We start from the raw sequence: 25,448 nt of genomic DNA on the forward strand, positions 1-25,448 counted from the left end.
AATAACAATAAAGTTATCTCTGGATCCATGCAAGCACAGAAAACAAAATCTGAGTCTTACATCTGAGGACCACTAAAGGTCAGGGATTTTTTTTTTCAATAATTCTTTGCCCTATCATTTCTACAAGTACTTCTTTTATGTGAGCATTTAAATGTGCATTTTCAGCTGTGCTGCTTAGTTGTCCTGGAGCAATAAGGTTGTTATGTACCTTGTGTCCCCAGTTATATTGATATACTCCTCCAATTTTTAGTGATAATACTCATAATTTCTACATAATTTCAGTTAATATATTGTAATTGTAGCTTGTAGTGCATCATTGCCATAAACATTCCCACTAATAAATATAGTCCTGGAAATATTTTCAGAATCCTAACTTAAAGATGTGTATAAACATCTGGCACAAACTGGCACAAACATCACATGGAAATTTTGCAACACTCCAGCTGCGGAGACGGCTTTCATTCTGCACATTTTTGTTCTACACATTTTCATTCTGCACATTTATACATTCCGAAGATATACTACAAATAATATTCTTCACATCGTTTATCTGAAAGTGATTTATGAAACCAATTAATTAAGCCTTAGAGGATTCTACTCACCACATACCTGTTTTAAATAACATTTCAAATACTGACATAGCTGGCTCTATGAAAAACATTATACTATGCCATATTTTTAAAATAACTACGTATGTTCTGTTACTGCATAGCTGGGGAAGCAAATGAGGGAAATATCTTTTATTACTTATTAGTTATTACCAACATATCTTTATGATTTAACAGTGAATGTTTTGTGAACCTATTTACTTTTCAGTCACTGCTAAGTACATGCAGTCTGTTGAGGCACAGTAGCATTTCAGACAGCACACACAGCTCCTCCACTTCTAACAAGGTGTTTAGTTAGCACTTTGATTTCCACATGATTAACAAGATTCTTACTGAGAAGCCACACTCTTGCCACTTGCAGTTTAAGTTAAATAGTACAAGTGAAATACATACTCCTTTTACTGTAATGCCTATTAAATTTATTCTGAAACATCTCTTTCCCTCTTAAGATTATTCATGGGTTAGTAAACAGCCTGTAGCACAGAAAGCAGCTCTATTTTGGGGGTACTGATACTCAATTTTGGAAGTGAAATAAACACTGATCACTAACTCCTTCCTGTTGCTTCTGTGCTAGTGTGATTGCTGCTGGAGAATCCCCCAAATCCTCAGCAGATCATTAGCATGTGCCCTCCTGATCCCCGGTGTGTACCATATGAACTACATTATATTGCCTCTGGTGCACCATGCACTCTGAGTTACAACAGAAATTCAGAAATAGAATAGGTTGGATTTAAAGCTGTCGGGGGGTTGCAATTATATGTAATCTAAGCTGTTCTCTCAGCAAATGAACAGATGGAACAAAAGTCCCAAACACGACGCTTTTAATTCATCTTTTAATTCACCTTCTAATTCATCTTTCAATTCATCTTTCGTTTCATTTTTCAATCCATCTTTTTCTGGACAATAGGTTACTGACTTCTGCCTTAAAAATGTAATTGCACTTACAGGAAGTATACTCTAAGGAGTGTATCAGCTTAGCTCAATAGAACTGAATGACACAAGTTGTTTTGTACCAGGATGGTATTTTGTAGCTGGCATCATAATGCAATGAAAGTTTGCTGCTTGGCAGAGCCATATGCGAACACATGAGCAATGCTTCCATGAGCTATAAATAGAGTCTCTTAATCCTTGCATTGATCTTCGTGTGTTTCCTTAAGGTTCACCTACCTATATTTGTATAGATTAATGTCATTCCTTTGATTTAAAATAAAATCAGTTATGTCTCAATATAATGTTAAGCCCTACAATTTGTTCTGATTTAGGAGGCGGTTATTAAAGGTAAGAGCTGTTTCCCATACTAAAAGTAGATGCAAAGACCTAGTGGTCAGTTAGTCTCCTATTTTGAAGCTGACCATTAATAAATAAGCATATTTATGTCCTCCACAGTACTCTTTTGCTGGCACACTTACAAATGCCTTCTTAGTGCTGACATCAAGACTGATCTACTGCCATTTAGTAGAGAGACTGAAGAGAAACATCTTCCGTATTATAAATACACATCATTGATCCAGCAATGGTCTAACAAAGAAGCTGACAAACACCACCCCCAGCTTATGGCTTGTGAGTTGAGTATCACCAGTCTGGTGGCCACACACGTGGATCTGGTCTGTTGCTGAGGACGTCATGTGGCATAAGGCTGATGCTGGTGATTTGAGAAAGAGTTGAGCTACCTATCTGAAAATGACCATTTGGACAAAAAACATATAGTTTCTGACACAGGAATGTTATAGTGTGGTGAAGGATCATTGGTTTTGACACTGTGCTGCTGAAGAAGTTGTCTTTCGGATGAAACGCAAGACCAGAACCCTAGGAATCACATGTTGTCAATAAATATGATTCTGTGACAATTTCTGCATGGGAAGGAATCTAAATTTTCAAGTTTTTGTTATTCCATTTTGCTTTGCTATGCTTTGCTGCAGTTTAAGTGGGGTGTACTTGTTTTTCAATCTCAAACTGACATCCAAGATCGCTAGATAGTTCAATACCTGCATGAATTTCTACAGGAGATGGCACCCACATGCCTCATAAAGACGTTACCATTTATAAAATTCAGGAAAAAGAAAGAGAAAATGCTTTTCCAGCATCAAGAAATGAATATAATTGATTATGTGACAGGAAGCTGAGAGGTTACACTTATTCTGGTGACAGCAGCTTATCAACACCACTTTCTTGTAACACTTTGACTAGTAATTAAGTTGTTAAAGACACCCTATAGCTACCTTCATTTTTATATTGCTCTTCTGGTACACGGGGTGTTACATACAGTTGAAGTTCTTTTCCCCTCCTCCTCCACAAGACTACTTTAAGCTTTCAGGACATACATGTGTTGGAGGACTCCTGCTTTAAACTGAAAGTATTCACTCAGTAAGATACTTTGCTGTTTGACTAATTTTTTTTTTTTGACATAAAGCCAAGTTTTGAACTCTTTGCTGCTAAGGAAGTTGGTCAGTGGTTATGGGTTGCACTAACTGAACAAGTTTCTAGAACTGGTGTCTGATATACAAATTATTGCACTACAATGTACTCAGACTCAAAATCACATTTTTTTTCCTCTTTGAAAAGCTAAAATGCAGGGTCCCACACCTGACCCTCTGCTTGATGGAAAGTTTTTAGCCACTGCTGTTGGAGGAAAAGATCAGTTTGGTGGCTTTGAGTTGCTAGAGCTCCAGAAACAGGAATGCTGGGGATGTTATTTTCTTTATAAAGGCTGAAATAGAAGCCAGGGTACTTTGGCACAGAGAAGCAAAGTTGGAATGAGAAGTATCTGTAGCTACTAGAAATAAAGATTTCAGTAGTGGAAAGGGCAGAATAGCAGAATTCACAAGTTCAATACAATTATGGATGGACTTGGGTGTTCCTCTGTCCAAAATGGAAAGGAATAATGGAGCTGGAAGGCTTGGTAGTGCTTTGTTCACAGGATGAGAGATGAGAATGTAAGGAAAAGAACATGCCCTTTTGAACGAACACTTCAAACATGCCATATTTTAGGGGTCTATTCTGCCAGCAGATGCTTATAACTTATTATTTAATCAAAATTTGATAGATCTCAACACAATAGATTCAAGCAGTGAACCCTCCTACTGGCGTTTGTCTACCAAAAAAAAATATGCCATGACAATTCCTACTCAGAAGCTGAAAGAGGACTCAATAAACAATCATAGTGCAAATCAGCTCTGGAATATGCTGGCAGAGTGGTAAGGAAGAAGTTTCCCACATAGCTTTTGGCTATACGGACAGAGGCACCAGGAGAAGTTTGAGACACGAATCTTGAGACTGCTCTGTGGCAGCTGCATACAAATGAGCAGCCTATACATTTGAAAGCTTGAGAAGTAAACCGGCTGTGCATTGAAAGGTAGGCATTTGGAGGTGATAAATTTAGCCCTGACTCATCCAATGGCAATTTTGACACTTGGGTGGACTAGATTACTTTTAGGAGTTGCATCATATTTTTACCAGATAGTTTGATTGGGCATGGTTTAACCCATTCGTATTCCTATGGCCAGATTGTAGACCTTTCTCAGTTGAAATAAATATGCAAGAATTAGTTTGTGTATAGTACATAGAGTATAGATATGTTCTGGGTCATCAAGTTTCTTTCTCTAAGAGGCAGTCATGTCAGTTGGTCTATTGAACTTAAACTTACCAAATGACATCTTAAGGCTTGACTTTTTTTTTTTTTTTTTTTTTTCTAAATCACTACTCTTGTCAGGAAAGATTTTGAAAACCCTTTAGTGTTTATAGCTAAAAATCAGTTTCCAAAAACTACCGTGAAAGTTTCCTCACAGCTTTGTCCTACAAATTAAATAGTTCTTTCCTCTCCCTGGTGCTAACTCCTCAAGTATTTACTGAGATCATTTGTATGCCAAGCTCCTCAGCCTCCTCCTGATGGACAGGTGCCGTCTCCCCAGCCACCTTAGCTGTCCTCCTCCTCAATCCTGGGCGAATTCCACATGATGGAACCGGAATGTGCGGCTTGTTGCAGATGAGTGCTTTTACGACGCCTTTAGTGCTGCCCGATCTCTACCAGACAGAGCCCGCCTGGCATGCCAGAAGTGCATTTGCTGTTTTTTTCCCCCTTGTGGCACAGGACACCCGTTCTCTCCTGCAAATGCCCGGTGTTTAAATGTTCACTGAATTCTAGGAATAGCGGTTTTCCTTTCTGCCTGCCTCGCACACAGACTGCCCCCACCTTTGTTTGCACGCTGACAGTTTATGGCATTAACACTCCCGTACGAAACACACTCGGAAGCCAGAAAAAGCGCTGACGGCCTCATTTTTGTTATTTCTCGTTACTTAAACGGGAAAGATGAGTTCGGAATCGAAACTTTTCAAAGCTCTCCCCGGCCTCCCGGCTCCTCCCGGGCCCGCACCGCTCTGCCCCTTCCGACGGGGCTCCCTCAGCCGAGCCGGCAGCGCTGAAGGGACGGCGGCGGCCGGGCCGAGGCTGAGGGTCAGGCCCGCCCGCCGCTGGGGGAACAACGGGCGGCTCCGGTTTCTGAGGCGGATTTAACCTTCCCCGAGCGGGGCGGGAGGGGGCGGCCCGCCTCGGGGCCCGGGCTGGCGATGGGGCGGGCGGCGAGCGGCGGGCAGAGCCCGGCGGGCCGCGGGAGCCTGGCCCTCGGCGGGGCGGGAGGCGCTGAGGCGGCGCGGACCATGCGCGGCGCTCGCTGAGGCAGCCTCCGGCCGCGGGGATGAGCGCCTCGGCGGCCACCGGCGTCTTCGTCCTCTCCCTCACCGCCATCCCCGTCACGTACCTCTTCAACTGCCTGGCGGCCAGCGGCAGGTGAGGCGGGCGAGGCCGGGGGGCGGCTGCCGCCCGCGGGGAAGGCTGAGAGAGCCCGGCGGGTATTTTTAGCGGCGGCGCTCGGAGAGGGCAGCGGCGGCCGCGGGGCCGAGGAGGGTCCGGGTCGGGCCGGCGGGAGGCGATGGAAAAGCCCGGGGCGAAGGCAGAGCGGCGGCGGGAGGGCAGCGATGCGAACGGGGGGACAGCGGCTCGGCCCCGCCTCGCCTCGCCTCACCTCAGGCGAGCCCCGCAGCCCTCACCTAAGGGAGCGAGGCGGGAGCGAAGCCGCTCCGAGGAAACCCTCACGGCGCCCCGAGCCCGCGGGCTGCTCGGGGGCACTGCCACAGCCCAGCTCCGGTTAAAAACGAGAGGAAGGACTCACCCGCCTCGCAAAACTTGAGAGCTGCACGCTTCAGGCACCCCCTGGAGACGTGAGGGTTTTGGCTGAAAACGACAGTTTGCCCCCCGAAAACATGGGATCCCAGGATAAACCACACGCCTAGAAAAGATATGTCCTCTCTTGTGGAGAAAAAAACACCAAAACAAACACAAAAACCAACGTACTTAAAGGTTCGTGTGGTATTTTGTGGTCTCACAGCCCGGGGTGTTTTGCAACGTTATTGCATAAAAATATATTGCTCCATGTTTCTAAGGCTTTGCTACATCTGTTCCTTCCTCATTTTCCTTCATCTGGCCGGTAACTTTTTTCGTTTGTTTGTTTCTCACTGCTGGAGAAATGTTGGCTTACTTGACTCATTGCCAATATTTGTTTCAAACTGACAAACTGCAGTGAAAAGTCACTGCAATATCACCAGCGGCTGTAATGGCAAGAAGAAACCCATCGCTGGTAAAACAGGCTAGCAAAAGGTTCAAACCATGAGATAAATCCACAGGCTAGTACTGCTCATCGTGACTGAGAATGCATGGGTGTCTATATCCCCAAATACGGGACCTTGCAAAGTTTTTCCAATAATTTAAAATAGTTTCACTAAGGCTGAAATTGTCAGTCAGTATTATTTCACAGAATCACAGAACCGTAGGGGTTGGAAGGGACCTCGAAAGATCATCGGGATCATTATTTGTTTGTACATAACTTGTTTTCTTGATACATAGAGAGGTACTCTGTAAAAATATTGTGCTAAGTATTTTTTAGCTCGTGCTTCTGGAGTTTACCTAAGTTTTCCTTTTTTTTTTTTTTTTTTTTCCTTGTGCACAAGCACAAAAGTGAAGACTGAGGAGAGTCTGTCTTAAATAGAACTGGATACAATTTACACCTTTAGAGACGTAAGCCAATTTCAAACATTTTCTTAACTCACATTTTTGTGGGGGAGGAGACATATTTGCTTTGTGCCGAAGACTTTGGTGCTTTCCTCCACTACCTCTTTCACGCATTAGCATTAGAGCCGCAGCTTCAGAAGACAGGTCTTCTCTGCAGAGCCCACCTGCGCTACTGCCAAAGAGCTGATTCTTAACCACCCCAAGCCACCCTGCCTTACAGGGCTCAAGGGACCTTTGGTAGCATTTCCAAAACTAGACATTAGATCCATTATAGGTGTTCCACACTGCTACTCTGAGTCCATGAGACTGATGTCCTTTATTTGCAAATACGTGTTTTCTAGAGTAGATAATTTATTGCTGAGGTTGGACTAAATGTCCCTAATGATCCCTTTTGGCCTTGAAATCTCTGCATTTGTGACTTTCACGTCTCATTGGCCTTTAAATTTTCCATCAACTTTGTTTATTTTTACAGATACCAGTATGAAAACTGATTTCAGTCAGACACATCTAGACTCCTGGATATGTTGTTTATCTAGCTATTTTTGTATTTTCTTTTTTTGGATGGTCACATATAAAAAGGCACATTCTGCAAAACTACAAAATTAATACTATGACAGCCTATGCAATAGACTTTAAAAACAAGCCTTTTCAGTATTAGAAGTTACTTGAAGTGTACGTACATGTGAGAGTGGGCCTGTCATTTGAGGATAGCTAGTAAGAAAAACTGAAGAAGCACGTTTCTGTCTCTGTCTTTCTTTTAAATCACCTTTCTTTTTAATACTGTTACAGTTCCTGGTCAATTGTTGCAGTTGGATTTCTGGTTCTGGTTTTTATTGCTCTGTTGGCTCGTGTTCTTGTCAAAAGAAAACCACCAAAAGACCCACTGTTTTATGGTATGTCTTTGTAACACGGAAGCTAAATTAGAATGTATTAATTTTTGAAAAGGATAATGTATGATGGTTATTTCATATTAAACATTTAAGGCATGGCTTCAGAAGCCATTCTATCCATATCTATACTTACTTTTTAAAAGGAAACCTTAGATTTAGATTACTTCATAACAAAAACATAGAAGAAAAAAACCCAAAACACTGCAATTGTGCCTATGGCTGGCCCAAGTTGGAAATTTATCAATGTGGGACCATAGGCAAAGCAGCATACAAACTACCTGTATTTGCCCTCAGTCTTCCTCCTCCTTACATCTTGTGGGCATCTGTCCTGCAATGTTCTGAGTGAGGCTGGGAACTCTCAATTCACGCAGAAGTCAAAGGAAATAGATAACATAAACCTAACACAGATAAATTTCCTGTCTCAAATGAGTGACTCACTACCTTGCCCAATAGGTCTCCCATGGACTGCAGTGGCTAATGCAGTTTGCATTGCTCACCTTCAAAAATGGCAAGTTATATTTTCCTCTCATCTTCCTTTTTATTTATTTATTTATTTATGTCCTTTCCCCTTTCCAAGAGATAGTTACATTTGAGGTTGTATACTTTATGTGTTTAAGATTTTTGAAAGCCTACACAGTGCCTTCTTCACATGCTGATTTTCCATGGAGATTAATGGAGGCTGTGCCTACAGCTCTACGGGATTTCACATTTCTATGAAAAGCTTCCTAAAAACTTCCTGATTCCTAACTAATAGTTAAAAAACATTAAGCTACATGAGGAAGTCTTATTACATTTTAAATGTCCTTTAAATTGCTTCAAAGTAGATGCATCTAGTTCAGTAGATCTCTGCTTGACTGAATTTGTCAGACTGTGAAGTGACTGCATGATTCCAAGTCTTTAAATACTTATGATTTTTTTAAATGTATTTTCCTTTATCTTATTACAGTTTATGCAGTATTTGCCTTTACCAGTGTAGTGAATCTAATAATTGGACTGGAACAGGATGGAATTATCGATGGATTCATGACCCATTACTTGAGAGAGGTAAACAATTGTTTGGCTTACATATATAAATACAATCTTTACTATGAATAACTTGTTGCAGTATTTGTCACAGAAAAATAGCCATTTACACATGCCACAGAACCTCCTTGAAGCTGGTCACTGACCTGTTCAATTATTGTTATGGACAAAACTTTCATGGATTTGAAATCACTGATTCATTTGGAAAATGGGCATCCCTTTCAAGGTCCAACATTATGTAATTTAGTTGAAGTAATACTGTTCTGTATTAACATCTGTGGTAATTATGTGGACCGTACACATTTGCAAAAAATCCCATAGTCAGCACTCAAAAGTGAATGAGTGTTGCTATATCTAAGTGCTTTACCAAGAAGGAAACAAAATTGTTCCTTTATTTTTGCCTGATCACTTTAATAAATATAATTACAGTAGAGTTAAAAAATGATGGTGCCAGATATCTAGTCAGCAGAATCTGTTGGCTGCTGAATATCAACATCCACCAAAAATAGCGAGTAAGAGCTTGATTTGAAAGTCACTGAAGTCATTGAAAACATTCTATGAACTTTAATGTGAAATGAGTTGGGCCCTACAAGGTTATATGTTGTCATCATCAACAAATTCTATCCTGTTGATCTCTAGATTGCTCAAAGTATCTTTGTTACTTGTTAAATGTATCTTTACTTCATTGCTTTTATCGTTAAAATACTAAAAAGTAATAGTTCCATAATATAGCAGAACAATGGCTGATAGTCATACAGGAGTTTTCCCTTCCATCTTGCACCCTGTTTTGCAAGTATATAACTGATTTAATTATACTTGATCCTGTCTAAATTAGGTTTTGCTTGGAGACACGTTTATTGATAGTCAAAATCTAGATTGACAAATCATCAGTTACTTTTCTCAGATTGTTTCCTGCTATTCTTTTTTTAATTGGTTATTCATTATTCTCTCTTGAATCACTATGTTCTTAATTTATTTTTTTTCCTGTAGGGTGAACCATATCTGAACACTGCTTATGGCCATGTGATCTGCTATTGGGATGGCTCAGCACACTATCTGATGTATCTGTTGATGGTGGCAGCTATTGCCTGGGAGTGAGTCATTTTGATTAATGTATCTTTTAATTTGCTTGCATTCTCATATAACCTATAATGGGGTTTCTTTTCTATGCAGTATTTAGATTTTTCTTTCAGGACTGTTTTATGTTGTAAGCTAAAGCATCACTACTAAAATTTCTTTATTTTTAGGAATTGTACCCTCTCCAAGTTGCCCTTTCTCTCATCTGAATGAGACCAACAAATCCATTGAACAGTAGTCTCTTTTCTTCACCCTGAGCATAGCCCTGCATGCGTTGTGTTAGTTAAAATGAAAACTTAAAGACAATGCACATTAAAACCATGTAATGCCCCCTTCTCCCATAACATATTTATGATAGGACTACTGTATTATTTAGCATTATGACGTTCTCCGTTTTAGAGAGAATCACACAGTTTCAAAGGCAGTGGCTCTTTCTAAAAGTTCTTGTCTTTTTTGCTGTTGAAGAAAGTTTAAGAAGATAAGTACTTAAATTCCAGAGGCTAACGTACCCTCTGGTAATAGAAGCACTACAGGAATCAAATTAATTATTAATTGCATAGCCTTGTAAAACATATGACATGCAAAATCATGAAGTCAACCTTTCAATGAGTGAAACATAATGGCAAACAACTAAGGTTCATATGATAACCTTCTCAGACAGGAATGTAGAATTTTTCCAAGTCCTCACCTCAGAATAATAATCCACTGTTGTCTTGTGATGCAGATTTTAAAACATTTGCTTACTAAGATACCACCATGACAATCAGGAAAATATTTGAGGGTAATTTGGTGTAGTGGATTTTTAAGGAGAATGCAATAATTTTATTTTATTTTTTATTTTTTATTTTTTAACAGACAAAGCTATAGATCCATTGGCCTCTACTGGCTGGGTTCCATTATCATGAGCATCATTGTCTTTATGCCTGGAAACATTGTGGGTAAGGACATAATTTATATGACAATATTTTTCCTGTGAAATATTTTCAAAATTCAGCAAAAGTCTGTCTATATTTTACAGCAGTATTGGTTCCTTTCTGCAATAAAGTAAAAGAGGAATTTCAGGAATATCAGTAAACAGAGGCAAGATGTTTCAAAATTTAAATATGAGGAGGGAAAGATGGACACTAGGAAAAGAAATCCTTTTGATTTACATTCTCAAGGTAAAAAAAAAAAAAGTATTATATTTTGCTATGCCCATAAGACTTTCATCCAAATCAGGTTTAATTTGAGCAATAAGACAATAACTGTCTCCTAGTAAAAATATAATCTTATTTTGTATAAAATTAGTAAATTGTTTAATAGTCTGTCCTTCAAGCAGCTTAAGAGGAATCCAAATCACCTTTAAAAGTGAAATCTGGAAGTTATTTTATTTTCAAAATAATTTAACACTCCCAGATTTCTATGATAAATCAGTGTACAGCTGTGCTCCTGGAGGTTGAGAATTGTAAATTAAGAATTTACATCATGTCTTTCTAACAGGTGGTCCTTTAGGAGTGTCCACCCTGCCTCTGTCCCACCTCCAGTTAAAGATTCCCTTATTTAAGAAGCTTAAGTTGATGCAAAGTTGACCAGAATGCAACTGTAAATATGTTTCAGCCTCCAAATCCTGCTGTCAACTCTAAAACAGCTCAGTATGGTAGAGCTTTTTCTGACGGTTCATGGTGCAGTCTGGAACCAGTCCAGTGCCGTCTTTTGTAGAAATACATACACCACAGAGAAGACTGTCACAGTAAATCTGCAGGCTCTGTTTTCCTCTTTCCAGTGGGGAAGGCCAAGAAACTTGTTTTCAAGAGCATGCCTTCTCTTTTCCTTTCTGACATAGAGAACAGCTAGTGTAAAAGACACAGTTTTCCTGATTTACCCTGGCTGAGGATAAGTCTCTACTTTATATTTTGTCCATAAGTATTAGTACAGGCCTGTAGGAGAAATCAGGACTTTGGAAAACAAATGCAATACCAGATCTTAAAAAATATTAGACAAATTCATTTTTTTTTCCTCCCTTCAAAATGCCATCTCTATTTGAAGCAGTGTAGAGTGACTGAGGTGGTTTCCAGGCCCCTCAAAAGAAAGCAGATTTCTGAACTGCCTCCCTGTCTGATAGTTTCTGTCTCACCTGGGACTAACGCTATTGGGTACATGATTTTTAACAAGAATTGTGTGTTGCTTTAGCAGCCATTCCTAACATTTTATCATAACATTATCAAACCTGAAGCAGCTATGATATTACATAGGATTTTTTATTTTATTTTATTTTTTTTTAACTCCACTACAACACAACTTACAAATTTTTCATACATCTTATGATTTTTTTTTTTATTTTTTTTATCTTTTTTTAACAGGAAAATACGGAACAAAAGTGTGTCCTGCCTTTTTCTTAAGCCTACCATATATTTGCCTTCCTATATGGGCTGGGTTCCGAATTTATAACCAACCTTCGGTGACTCATGACACTCCAGTCAAGGTAAAATTGTTGTATTTAAGTGTTGGCTACTGTTAGGAAAACTAAAATATACTTAATGTTCCTACTGAGTTTTATAGGTGAGAGTGGAATGCTTTGTAACTGTTCACTGTTATGACAATTGCTGCCAGGCTGTGTAGACACTAAAAATACCTGTACTACAAGAACATTTCATTATGGTGGGATAAGGGAATAGCAAAAGTTTCTCATGTTTAGAGCAAAGGGCTCATTTCTAGAAGTAATCTTGTGGCGTTCTTCTTTTTTTTTTTCAACCTTAACTGATTGAAACATTAACATATACCAGCTTCATAAAGCACCACACAATTTCTATAGAAGCTCTACAGGAAAGTAACCTTCTACAGATGACTACAGATTTCACGTAGCTAAAACATTTATTTTTGTGTATTCTGCAATATTAGATTTTAGAGGTAAGACATTAGCATGTTGTTAGGAAAACTGTTTACGCATTTTTTACGTATTAAAAAAAATTGTAAAAAAATGCTTATTTACAAACTGTTTAAGCTGTTTGCTTTGAATTTAATAGTTGGGCTGAAATAAGATCAACTGAGCAAGCAAAAACAATGCAACAGTGGCTTATGCACTGTTTTATATATATAAATAAAAAAAAAAAGGAACAACCCTGCAGTGCAAAGCACAGAACAGATATTTGTTGCCATAAGCAAGCCAGTTTATTGCCACAGCATACCATATCAGTTGTAATATGATCAATTAATATTTTTGCATTGCAAGAGCTCCTGAGTCCCAGTCAGGTTTATTCTAGAACTGAAAATAAATTCCCTGATGAAGGAGAGTTCCTATTCCAAGGCTAATAGGCAACTACCGTGCAAGGGGCGTGTTCTAGTTAGTTCTCTTTCTAAAGAAAATCTGCAATTAGCTGAAAATTTGAACTTTTTTTTTTAGCTCTCTTTATTCGGAGTCAGTATTAATAGATTTAGGAAGAAAATGTACTAATGCCTTTGAGCGTTATAGAAAAAATACATGAAAGCAACAGATGTAATGCATATTCTGTTGGCCAAAATATTCATCGCTATAATGTTATTATAAACTGTTTAGTTAAAAACAACAACAACAACAAAATGACAGAGAGCAGATAATCAAGTTTTGGGTGTTTTCTAATGGAAGTGGATGCATAGCAAAGGAATGGAGTTACGTCCTCATTTTGAATCAAAGCAAGCTGTGCTACAGTGTTTTACAAAGCCCAGCAGATTTATCTACAAGTATAACAGCTCAAGAAACAGTTTAAGGTAATTTAAACTTCATTAAAAAATTAATACGCATAAATTCAGATTTGCACATGAATTCTGAAGGGACTGACTTCTATGGACGGCACACAGGATTATCCCTGCTGCTTAAATCTGACCATGTAAGGAGCCTCTTAGAAGTTATGGAAAATAGCTTTTCCCTGGAAGTGAGAGAAAATGCTAAGTGTACCTACACACTTCCTTACTAAACAAAAGAAACAGCAGGATTGGCAAGATCTGTGCAGAGGTCAATGTTGCTTTCAATAAAGGGGAAACCTGTAGCAGGTTCTCTCTACCCAGCCTCTGTACTTAACACATAATTCATCTTAGCATGTACTGAAGCGACTTTGCTGTGTAAAAAGGAATGTAAGGCAAAATTACTACGCAGCCAAGGTCTGACAGTGAAGTGCCTATTGTCTTCCCAATTCTTTTTTTTTTTTTTTTTAAAGCATTGCATTTTCATTTTGTTTAGTTTAGAGAAAAAGGTATAAGTTGCCAAGTGCCTTGGCAATTTCACAAACTAGTACTACACCAAATTTTGTTTCTACTATTATATTGGCTTTGTCTCTGAAAGCTCTAAATACAAAGTTATATTGTAGTTTTGTGGTCACAGTAAATATGTACATTCATTTAATATACCTTTTGACAGGAAGGACTGATGCATATATGTATATAGAAATAAATATGTGCTTCAAACTTGGACAAAGTGGAAAGAAAATATATCAACCCTCAAATTTTCCAATATCCTTATGTGGTCTATATCTGATAATGACTTGCAATTCAGTAGCCATGGAACTCTTTGTCTTTCATAGGAATAATATTAGAAAATATATGTAACTTGCAGGTAGTATTATGAACATTGCTACATTAGTTCTTTAAAAACTGTGAAGTAACATAGTTTTCTGAAAAGGATATTTAAAAAAATAATTTTATGAAAAGGATTGTCTGTGTATATAAAAGCCTTATTTTTGTTAAACTACAATGCCGATCGTACAGTTCTTACTCCGGAATTGTGCTTGCAAAGTGTTTCTCTTGCTTCAGTGACTTTATTGTGATCTTAAGTGCTTTTAACTGTGCCTCTACATCCTAATTATTGTTTTGTGCTTTTGGAGACAATCCACAAGTATATGACAGGAAGGAGATCATTTTTTTCTTTTGCTGTGTGCATGCCAACACATGGCTAATAAAAAGGAAGAGGAAATGAGTAACACGTATAAATGGAGAAGTTCTCCCTCTGAACTACAGAAAGGTATTCTGATGTGCCTATAATTTTGCCTGTGAATACAGTGCTGAAAGTGTACCTAGAATTATTTCCATGGGTCTAGTAAGTTTTAGCATGTAGACAAAGCAATCACTTTGGTTCCCCTAAGCCATGCTCCCTGTTATATATCTACATGGCCTTTGTTACCCTACAGTCTGATCACCTCACATCTGCACACATGGTCCTGCAGGGGGATTCCTGTTCTGAGGAAAGGAGGCACAGAACAGACCAGACCCAGAAGTGCTTCAGTGCCTGCCAGAGGAATCCATGGCACACAGCAATTAAAGAATGAAAAGTGTATTTTCCACGTGCCCTACAAACTCTCTTCATTCGCTATTTCTGCATTACGCATTACGATAGGTTATTTGCTCACTGAAGTCAGCGGAGACCTCTGCTAGCCAGAGAAAAGCTTTTATTTTATCCCTGTTCCATTAATTTTAATAACAGTACAGGCTGCTGAAAATTAGCATTCACTGTCAATAACGATGAGCCCTCATTTTGCTGTCCCTCCAAACAGTCCTTTTAAAGCATATCGGATACAACTTCATATGCTTGAGATAAATAAACCCACATTTCCAAAGTTTTCTACAGACAGACATTCAGGAACATGAATTCATTTAAATTAACAATAGATGCAACTTTAAAGGAAGTTAGTTATACCACTTTGAAGCCTGGCATGATTTCAGAGTTAAAGCAGTGTTAAGTTGCTTTGAAAGTAAACTAATCCATACTGAAATGGCTTTAGTTGGATCCATCCATTTCTAGACTTTATTCAGACTAATTTTCCCGACTGCATACTATAAAGACCAAAGTCGTCTTTTTAGATGCAGAAATCTTTCAGTTCCTGAGGTCGGTGGGAGACAGGTAACATAACTGAGAACTGCTTCTATCATGATGTTTCACCACTCGAACCTTCTTGTAGTGATTAATCTGAGGCTAAATCCACATTATGCAGAACTGGGATGTACTAAACACATTCTGTATTGCAGGTGGTTCAGGAAGTGCAGAAGAAAGGACTCTTAAGACGACCAATAGATTTAATGTTAGCTGCATACCTCATTCTAGCAACGGGGTTTTGCATATTTAGGGGCATGGTAAGTTGAAGATAATTTAATATTCTTGTCTCTATTTTTCAGAGAAAATTTAAAATTTGTTTTCCTAAATAAGATCTTGTAGCAACTTTGTGGCAAAAAGATATGCATATTTCAGTCAAGGGAAATCCTTTAATTTTCAATGTTGGCATAGGCCTTTATATACGAATATATAAATATATATTTATCCTATGTATAGGAAAAATTGATATTTAGAATAATTATTGGTGCTTTACTTCTCCATTTTTCTATACGTAAAGACTGGCTTTCAGAAGAAACTCGGTACGCAATTACAAGAGCAAATAGCATCCCATAGGGCCTAAATATTGCTTTCACTGGTCTACGGTTGAACTTATGTCCAAGAATATGGAAGCAAACCAACCAAATTAAGCTTGCATTTGTGTTTTTCTAAACAGAGATCCATAGTTCAAATTAGAAAACCAAACTAACACTGCGTGAGAGAAAGGAGAAGCTTTCCACCTGGAGAGGGGGAAAACAAACAAACAGGATTTATCCATGTTACCTGAACAACACACATTGTTTCTACTTAGCTAGAATGATTTTGTTCTTACATTTGCGTTTTAAGCACAGATGATTATATTAAAATTTCAGAGGGAATGAGTCATGAGTCAGGATCAAAAATGCTTGTTGAAGGAAATGAATCTGGTAGTAGGTAAATCTAGTCCTCTGTCAGCTGTAAAGCATTTTCTGTCTTAAGCAGAAGGGAAGCTGCATATCATCCAGTGATCAGAGCTCAGATGTTTAGGTGTTTTAGACAACTGGCTGACTGTTTGATTTGTAGATCTGATCCAGTCTGGAATAATTCAAGTAACGTGATAATTATCCATAGCAATATTTTATTCACCTAATGCAGATTGCCTTATTGTAGTTCTGCTCCTCACATTACTCTCATCTTCTGCTGTTTTTCTAAGAACTAGCCTCTCAACAAAAATTTTTTTTTTTTTTCCTTCTAACTTGTTGCAGACCACTTTATTTCTTACAGATCATGCTACTTCAGAGCACCACACATGCAGGTTAATCAGCTTTTTACCTGTAGTTTTGCTGTGGGAATCATTATCTTATACTCTGACATCTAACTTTTATTCTGCAGCCCCACATCTCCATTTCTCAGAGGAACTGCTTGTGTCCCCCACTCCTCCTCCCAACCCCTGAAATGTGTGGTGATTTCCTTACATATTTCCATTACCAAAGCAGGAAATGTTTACTGGCCTTACTTCTACATACAGAGAGAGATTCACTGAACATCTCTGTGTAAGCTGCAGGGACCATGATTTTGTGAAAAGACTAATGAAACACAATCTTTTAGAGTGCATCCAAGAACAAGATCTGGGTGCACATGTTGGAAAACAACAGGGAGGAATAGCCATTGCTGGTAAATCTTTGTATTTCCCCCTCAAAGTCACACAATAAATGCACATGAAATTCAGTTATGCAAAACAATGTTCAACCCTGCTATTAAATAGGCATTAACAATGCCTTGCTACAAACACTTAGTGTGACAGCTGGTGATACAGACTGCTTATACGTTTTGGAATAGTATCTTCATAGTAGTCCTTAAAACTCCTAATATAAAAAAGTAACTACTTTTGGAACTGGGTCTTTTCATGTTTATTGGGAACTTTGTTCTCTCCGTAGGAATATAAAATTCAATTATCTCTCCTCTGCTACCCCCTTTTAGAAGTCATTGTAATTGTTTTTAAAAAACACCTGTCTTCGGAATCTGCATTGCTCTCCATCGCTACTTTTCCACTGTGCAATTCTTTTCTTGGACTACATCTGTAGCTTGCTATCCTAAACTTAGGTGCTTAACCTCAAGTTACCACTGTTTGAACAATCTTCCATTCAAAAGCTCATTTGCTGCTATCAAAGTCTGGTTATCAGGCCAAATCAATAGTAATTATAGTTTTTACTACTGCATAGTCAACTGACCGAATTCTTTTCCAGTCAGAATTTTTGAAGTAGGCTGTTAGCATTTCCTTGCAACCCCTCTGAGCAGCAACTGAGAGGAGGCTGCATTTCAGCCTTTTTGTTTTGTTTTTAAATTGGTGATCAAATGGATCACCTTTGCAATAGATTTTCACCAAGCCTCCTGTGTATCAGTACTGCAGAGCACTACTGAATAGCTAGGGCTAGTAACAGGTATCAGGTTAGCTCATTTTAGAGAAAATTCTTTGTTCACGGGAAGTTTTAAAAATTCTTCTTAGATTGCTCTGGATTGCCCTGCTGAACTCTGCCGGCTATATATTCAACTTCACGAGCCTTATATAAAAGATCCTGCTGCCTATCCTAAGCTTCAGGTAAAGCATTGACTGTGGAGCATAGAGTGTTATGAAGTGATTTGTTACCTGGCACAAAGATGAAGCCATGGGTTGCCACAGATGACAACATCAAAAAGGGAAGTATTTGTTCATGGCAAGTTAACCAGAATTTCATATTACCCACTAAATAGCCTTAAAGGGTACCAGCTCTTCATTGTGATAAGTTTAACTTGGATCCAAATCAGTTACCTAGAGTTACACATCCTAATTACTGAGGATTCTATTAATATATTCCATGACATAGATCTGCATGATTTTTAGAATAATTGCCCTTCTTTTACCCTTTACATGGGCAAAGTAGACTTTCAGTCTGGAATAATGGAGCAAGGGGAGCAGTAGGACTAGATTCCTTAAGCTCATGTTGTGCTTCTGTCACCAGTGACACTCCTTGAAGCAGGATGCTTCTTACAAACCCTATTTACATGAACATAGCATAGAAGGGAATGTTTTCCTTTAGTTATGTAATATTTGCAAGGTTGCCATTCTTTTGCAACCCTGGCTACTGCATAAGGGCAGCGCCTGAAGAGATAAGAGGATTCACTAGTGGGACAATGACCTGTTCTTTCTGGGAAAGGGGATGGCTTGGGTATATCTCATATTGCAAAACTGAAAGCACCATGGAGCTTGAGAAATGGACACCTGTACTGGATTGGATAATGAGTTAGGTCAAGCCATGCTTATTAGATTGGTCCCAACATGGTAAGCAGTAGGAGGAAGGAAAATATGTCCTGGGACAAAGAGGATTTGGAGCAGGCAAAGAGACAACAGCCATTAATACTAGTGGAGGCCTTAGGGTAGCTAGATCCCATCAACAGCATCCATGTGTGAAACTCTTCTCTCAGAAAGCTTATAGCTACAGAAAGGCCTGGGAGTCATTGCTCCGAGGAGTGTAGTTGTGAATAATATCAAATCTTCAGTCAGCAACTGGCTGATTTTTAAATGCATCTCCCTCATATTGCAAAGCAACTAATATTTGTGTTTAAAATGCAGATGCTGGCATACATGTTCTACTCTGTGCCATACTATGTGATTGCTCTGTATGGCCTACTGGTACCTGGTTGTTCCTGGATGCCCGATTTAACCCTTATACATGCTGGAGGACTAGCTCAGGTATTTCTTCGTAAAATGTTTACTCTTGAATTACTGGTTAATAAGTAGAGAACTATGGAATGAGTAAGGGGACCAGAACTTGATCTTGCCATGCTGGTTTTACACCATTGTAACACAGACCACCTTTTAGATCTGTGAAGAACTAATTTAAGGGAGTGTAGAATCAAACTTATTTTTTAATCATGCTGCATTCTTGCTTCAGTAGACTTTTCTCTTTCTGCAGTATTTTTTCATTGGACTCACTTAAACCTTATTAAATGCCATTAATTCTTTAGCTGAGACCATGAAGGAAGCCTGTTTCAAAGCTGAATAGTGGATCACATAAAAAAGAAAAAACAACAACAAACAACAAAATATAATGTTTCCATAATATGTGCTGGCCAGCTAGGTGATTTGAAAAAAACAACAACACAAACAAACAAAAAAGGAACAAGAATCTAACAGTCACACAGAAGGGATATTATCAGTTGAGGATGCTGATGTAACTCTGGGAACCTCCTGGTCCACAAGCCACAGTAACATTAAGACACGCTCCTGTTGCCAAAGGCATACCCATGATCACACCTAACTCATTCTGTTCTGATTCTCTTAAACAGCTCTAGTTAATTACTAGATGGTGCTGATGGTTATAAGAACACTGACGAAAACAACAACAAAAAGTTGACAAGCACTAGTAAACTACCTCTCATGTCACACAGATAAACACTGAACAGTTGAGACTGTGACAAGTAATTGATTTGTACTGTATGTAGGGTGTGAAATGTGCTGAGTATCCAGACAATGCAGAAAATATGCACATAATCCTGTATGAATGATGAGACCATAGGGACACGGCAATAAAGGTAGTTCAAGTGTTGCTCTTTGACAAACACAAACCAATCACTTTGTTCCCTATGTATGAGATAACATTCACGGATACAAACCATAATCCAGCTTAACTGCCCAGTAAGGATGGGGAGAGTGACAGTTTATTTTCTATTTGTGAGCAACGATCACAGAGATTTACTTCAAAAAAATAAAAAAAAAGGATCTTAAATCACCAAATTATATCAAAACAGAATCTGGCAAACATTACTGAAGAATTTTAGATGCTCAAAGGTATCATAAATGTTATACAACTGTGTTCGGCCTAAATCTAATCTAAGAAAAGCACAAGGTAGCTAAAGTAGGCAAGCCAGTGTCAGGAACCTCTCTACTGACAGATTACTCAGATTTCATGAATTCCCCAGGCAGTAATTAAAGAAACTGCTCCTTCAAGGATTATTTAGCACTTTGTGAAATAAACCAGAAGTCAAAGCATGCTGACTGTCACAACCATATAAATTTACCAAAATCTCAGACCCCCTGGAGACTGGAGGTGTTTCAACAAGGTTGTTTATAAGAAACAAATGTTTCTCATAACATATGCTGACTTTTTTTTTTTTTTTTAAGTGGCACTTCATACTCAAAATTTCCCATTTTCATCTTTGAAGCTTACCTAGGCACAAGCCCAAATTCTGTAGGTTGACAAAAGCTAATTAAGTGAACTGTATATTGCACACTCCCCCTAATTCATTTTATCCCAATTCAAAGACATTTTGTATAGTTTTTGTAGTTTTGACTGTAATGTACTGCACAATGAACTTCAGTCATCCCACAACTGAGAATGATTTACTTGACTTGCCTTTGTGCAACTCAGGAAGGAAAACGTGATAATGGTTTGAGGGCTCTTTTCTAAAGGTGTTTTGTTGTTGTTGTTTTTATTTGGAGTACAAAACACATTTCCAGGTTTGTCTACTGTCAAAACTGTTGCAATTGATAATTAAAATAAATGTAGTACTGAAACACATTTTGCTTTCTGCTATGAGCAAAGGTCCAAAAAAGGCAAACATCTAAAGATGAAAATGGAGCATTGACCCCTGGGAATAAACACTGCTCCTACAGATGGGGGATGTTGGGATTTTAGTTATTTTTATTTCTATCATTATGAAATACATACTTTTGTTTTTGCAAAAACAAGTCTGAAAATGGCATGTGATGCATCCAAACCCTTTACAAGTGCCTAGCCCTTCATACACAATAAGAAATATTCTGCTCTATTTATTGTTTCCAGAATTACACATAGCTCTCAGCTTGAATTATTTGGTTACTGACATTCAGACTCCAAGAACAGGTTGTGACTCTTCTCAGACTTTCTGAAGCTGCAGGAAGAGCGCTTTAGATGTCACATGACCGAAGTACCAGGAGCTTTGATTATAAGGAAGAGTTCAAATAGCCTCTGTGAACTTGATAAAATTGGCATTCACCTATGCAAGTGAGCCACACGAGAAGTGATTAAGAGCCATGCCCCTGCTACCCACAAACCCTCCTGTCTCAACAGCTCTCCCACAGCCTTCTTCCCAGCTCTCTGAGATGCAGAAAGTTTTTCTTTACTCCTCCACATAAGTGTTTTCCTTAATCCAGCAATTTTTGGTGGCTAGTTTCTGCAGTGCCTCTGATCTATAAGAGAACCTAAACCCAAGGAACATATTTCTCTAGGTTACTTTCTTCCCACTCCATTAGATGTCTTTCCTTATGCTCATAAGACCTGGTCTGAACCCTTACAAAATTATTTATGATTTTTTTCTGACTTCAATCAGACAAAGAGAGAAGGCACAGAATGAAGACTCCTAACCTTTTTTTTTCTCCAGGCTCTTTTTCTCTGGCTGGAGGACTTTCTTGATTGCAGGGTAGCAATTACTATGATTAGTCTACCAGCAAAAAATATTGTTAAAACAGACAAAAAATGCCAAACAAAAAAATTTCCACTATTTCATACAAACAAGAAACTTACTGAGTACTAGGCATATACAAATTGCAACTGTCAAGTTGATCAGTGCCACATCCAGCACCAGGCACCTTCCAGTTGCTGTGGAATGGCCTTGTGAGCAGACTAGTCGAGGCTTTGAGGCCAGTGAAGGTTGTATGTTAATCAGATAAGGCTACCTGAGAAGTTAACCTGCTGCATCTTATCTGGTTGATTTCTCAGCCAAGGTTTGGGGTTTTGATTCTCAAAATTCTCCCCTTAAAGAAGGTTCAGTAACAGAAAGCTTAGTCACTGAGAGGGTCAGATCACAGCAAAGTAACAGAGCAGACTCAAGGTTGTTCTCGCTTACTGAAACGCCAGCCTAGTGCACAATAGGCAGCACAGTGACCTGGAGTGACCACCAGCTCTTACCTTTCTAGAAATTATGGATTTGGTAGGAGTCTGCCTGGCACTTGAAAGAATAGGATTAGGATACTGGTGAATGAGAGACCTGCTTTAAAACACACTCACCCCACCCGCAAGGGGAACAAACAAAAAGACAACAAACAAAAAAACCCCCTACAAGCTGACTACATTCATGGAAAGGAAATATGTTAGATTAAAGACACAACAGTTCTGTGAAGGTAGATCAAATTTCAATAAATAAAAACTGATTTTAACAGACCTAAATATCTTCCCTGGTAATGAAAAGAAAAATGCATTATATAGAAAAATACATCTAGTAAATAATAACTTCATTTCATGGCGCATCATTAGCTAGTGAGAATCTTCATGGGCTACAAATAGAATAAAAAGTAACAGTCAAGTGTGTCTGCTTTTTCTTTTGATAACTCACTAACGTGCCACAATTCTTGTAAGAGACAACACAAAATAAGGCTTAGATCTTCAAAGGCATCTAGGAGGCTTTGGAGTTCTGGGTCTCTCAGAAGCTCTCTCTTACAGCTCTTTCTGACAAGGTTCTTGAACTTGCTATGATGCGTGGCTGGCCACAGCTGCAGAGATAAACAGGAGAGCCTTGCAACCCTCCACAAAGAAGCACATAGCTCAGCATTTTGTGCACCCCAGAAGTTCTAAGACACCACAGGGAGGGGCTTAGTGCTTAGGTAAACATTAGACAGCCCCAAACTTCCTACACAAAGCCTGGTGGTGGCAGCTGGGTATTTTCTTAGGAAACCATTACCTTGTACAATGGGAGGTCTCTGCTCCTGAGTGCTGGCTGCCTGCGCTGAGTTCCCAAGGTAAGGAAAGGCAGCAGGTATCTGAGCGAGAGCACCCAGCTGCCAAAGGCAGATCCCATCTGAGACAGGTGAGAACAAACGGGCTGCAAGAGATGGCTGAAATATTCAGCTGCTATAAAAAGGCTGCTGATAGTGTGCCCCTGAACATCTGTTTACTGTGTAATAGCTATTTACAGAAACATGCTAAGTGGCACTCTGCTGAAGTGTGTTTGTGTTTGATTTCTTTGATTACCCTGTTTCCTGACTCCGGTTTGCTAGATCAGTGCTCCCTGTTAAGTGGAGGTGGTTATAATCTCCTGAAAACCAATTTCCTTTTCTGTTTTGAAGTATGGTCTTAGCCTAACCTTTTGCCAGAGGGGTGTGTATTAAAACACCTGCACTGTGTTTCACTTTCTAACTGTGAAGAGAATTGTGTTCTCTGTGAGTCCAAAATAACTCCTGCTGAAGCCAGAACAGAGGGCGTGATTTGGCCATAGCGTACTCCTCTGTGTTACTGAAATGCTGGTGTCCCTTTCTCCTGCTCTGCTTAAGATCAAATTGATGTTTATCTTCTCAGGTCTCCCCCATTGCAAACTAACTAAATAAATAAAATTGGACACATGATAGTTAATGCGAACGAGCTGTTGCTTGAAATAGCAGGTAACAGATGGAGACAAAAGACAGCAACTATCCTGACACTTCTATCTTTAAATGTTTGTTTATGCTAAAAATATGCTTCAGCTCAGCAAGCCTGCCTTTGCATATAACCTTCACCGTAAACGTAACCTATACCTCAGAACCACCCCCAGCCCAAAGGCCAAATTTTACCAACGTTTTCTGAAATCATCAGGAGTTCTGGGATTTGTATTTGTAAGACTGGGCTTGAGAGTTAAACAAACAAACACCCAAACCAAAACAAACAGAAAAGAAACTAAGGTAGCTTCCAAATTTTTATTTTCTGACTTTATTAAGAGTCAGCGTCTGTCTGCTTACCGCTGATGCCAAACACAATGTTCCTAGGTAGGTGGGTGCAAGTCCTACCCCCCTTCTGGGCTGAGACTTAGCAGTGCAGATTTCTACAGCGAGCTCCAGTGGCCATCTGCCTGGGGAAGGATCATGGGCCCTGTTGCATGAATTGTCAGCCATAAGCCAAGGGTGAAACCCTACACCTGATGTAAAGATCAGTGCCACCATGCGCATAAAGTACACCTCCTACCGTGACACTGACAGCTCCATTTATGGCTCTTGTACCAAGATATAAATGACCTTAGTTCAGATTTTATTTTTGTTTTTGTTTACTGCTGTGCAAAAGTATGAAAGAATTCAGGAATAAAAGGGTTGGCTTGGGAAATGTCACTGGAGATGCATCCTTGCATGCAGATTATGCTGTCTTTCCAAAATATACATCAACTTTACCTTTTTTTTAATATATACGTTATATACACACCACAGGCTCAATTTTCCCATATTGGTGCTTCTCTTCATGCTCGAACTCCTTACATCTACAGAGTCCCTGAAGAAGCAAAACAGTTTTTTCTGATATTGAACATAATGTATGGGATTCTTCCCCAGCTGTTGGCTTACAGGTGTGTCAACATGCCAGAGTTTTTTATGAAAACAAAACAAGAAGAAAAAACGGAATAGCACAACAGTTTTCAGCTCCTCTTTCTGGCTGTGTATATAATTGGGCTTGGAAGTAACTGAACTGCTCAGATGGAACCCAAATGACGTGTGTAAGATGTGTAAAATTGCACAATTGTGTAAAGATGCATGGCCTGTTTTGTTTATCCTACTCAAAAAGGGAAAATAAAGACAACTGCCTTCAATATCACTTCTCAACATTTTGACTTTACGTTGTGGTGGGGTTGGTAGTTCACATACAGTTCATGCGTTTTTAAGTAAGCTTCCTTGACATCTTCAGAAATCCTGCATGGAATTAAATAATAACTATGTCAGTGTTTTGCCTCCACACACTATCAGTGTTAGCAATCCCTATGCAAAGCTACTGTAGAACGTGAAGATCAAGATTTTGAAATGTCAAAAATTAACATACGTAACTCTGTAACATGCACACGTTTTATTTGTCAAAAAGTATGTCTTCTGGGTCAGCCTCGTTAAAAATCCCAAGAAATCTTTTAAGAAGCAATCAACTGTTATGGTAAGACTCCATACGCAAATCATATAGTTTTGTTAATACTTTTAAGGATTCACTTCTGCAAGGACTACTCATGTGCTGGAAGTTTAGCATGTGCTTACCTGCATTTCT

General features: G+C 38.9%; 1 protein-coding gene across 5 annotated transcripts; it reads left to right on the plus strand.

The window, feature by feature from the left end:
* The first annotated feature begins 5,027 nt into the window (after positions 1-5,027).
* On the plus strand, positions 5,028-25,008 carry TM6SF1 (transmembrane 6 superfamily member 1). Of its 5 annotated transcripts, XM_040570518.1 has the most exons (12): positions 5,237-5,391; positions 6,609-6,675; positions 7,459-7,562; positions 8,013-8,067; positions 8,506-8,603; positions 9,573-9,676; positions 10,515-10,597; positions 11,999-12,120; positions 15,630-15,734; positions 17,957-18,049; positions 19,061-19,180; positions 24,635-25,008. In XM_040570518.1, exons 3-12 carry the CDS (start codon positions 7,560-7,562, stop codon positions 24,824-24,826), a joined length of 975 nt encoding a protein of 324 aa, XP_040426452.1. In that variant the 5' UTR covers positions 5,237-5,391; positions 6,609-6,675; positions 7,459-7,559; the 3' UTR covers positions 24,827-25,008. The 5 variants fall into 5 exon arrangements, with proteins under 5 accessions (XP_040426451.1, XP_040426450.1, XP_040426449.1 ...); XM_040570519.1 differs by lacking the exon at positions 8,013-8,067 and having other exon boundaries at positions 5,240-5,391; XM_040570516.1 differs by lacking the exons at positions 6,609-6,675; positions 8,013-8,067 and having other exon boundaries at positions 5,039-5,391; positions 24,203-25,008.
* Positions 25,009-25,448: the final 440 nt, after the last annotated feature.

The sequence above is a fragment of the Cygnus olor genome, chromosome 11 (genome assembly GCF_009769625.2).
Source record: "Cygnus olor isolate bCygOlo1 chromosome 11, bCygOlo1.pri.v2, whole genome shotgun sequence".
Classification (NCBI taxonomy): Eukaryota; Metazoa; Chordata; class Aves; order Anseriformes; family Anatidae; genus Cygnus; species Cygnus olor.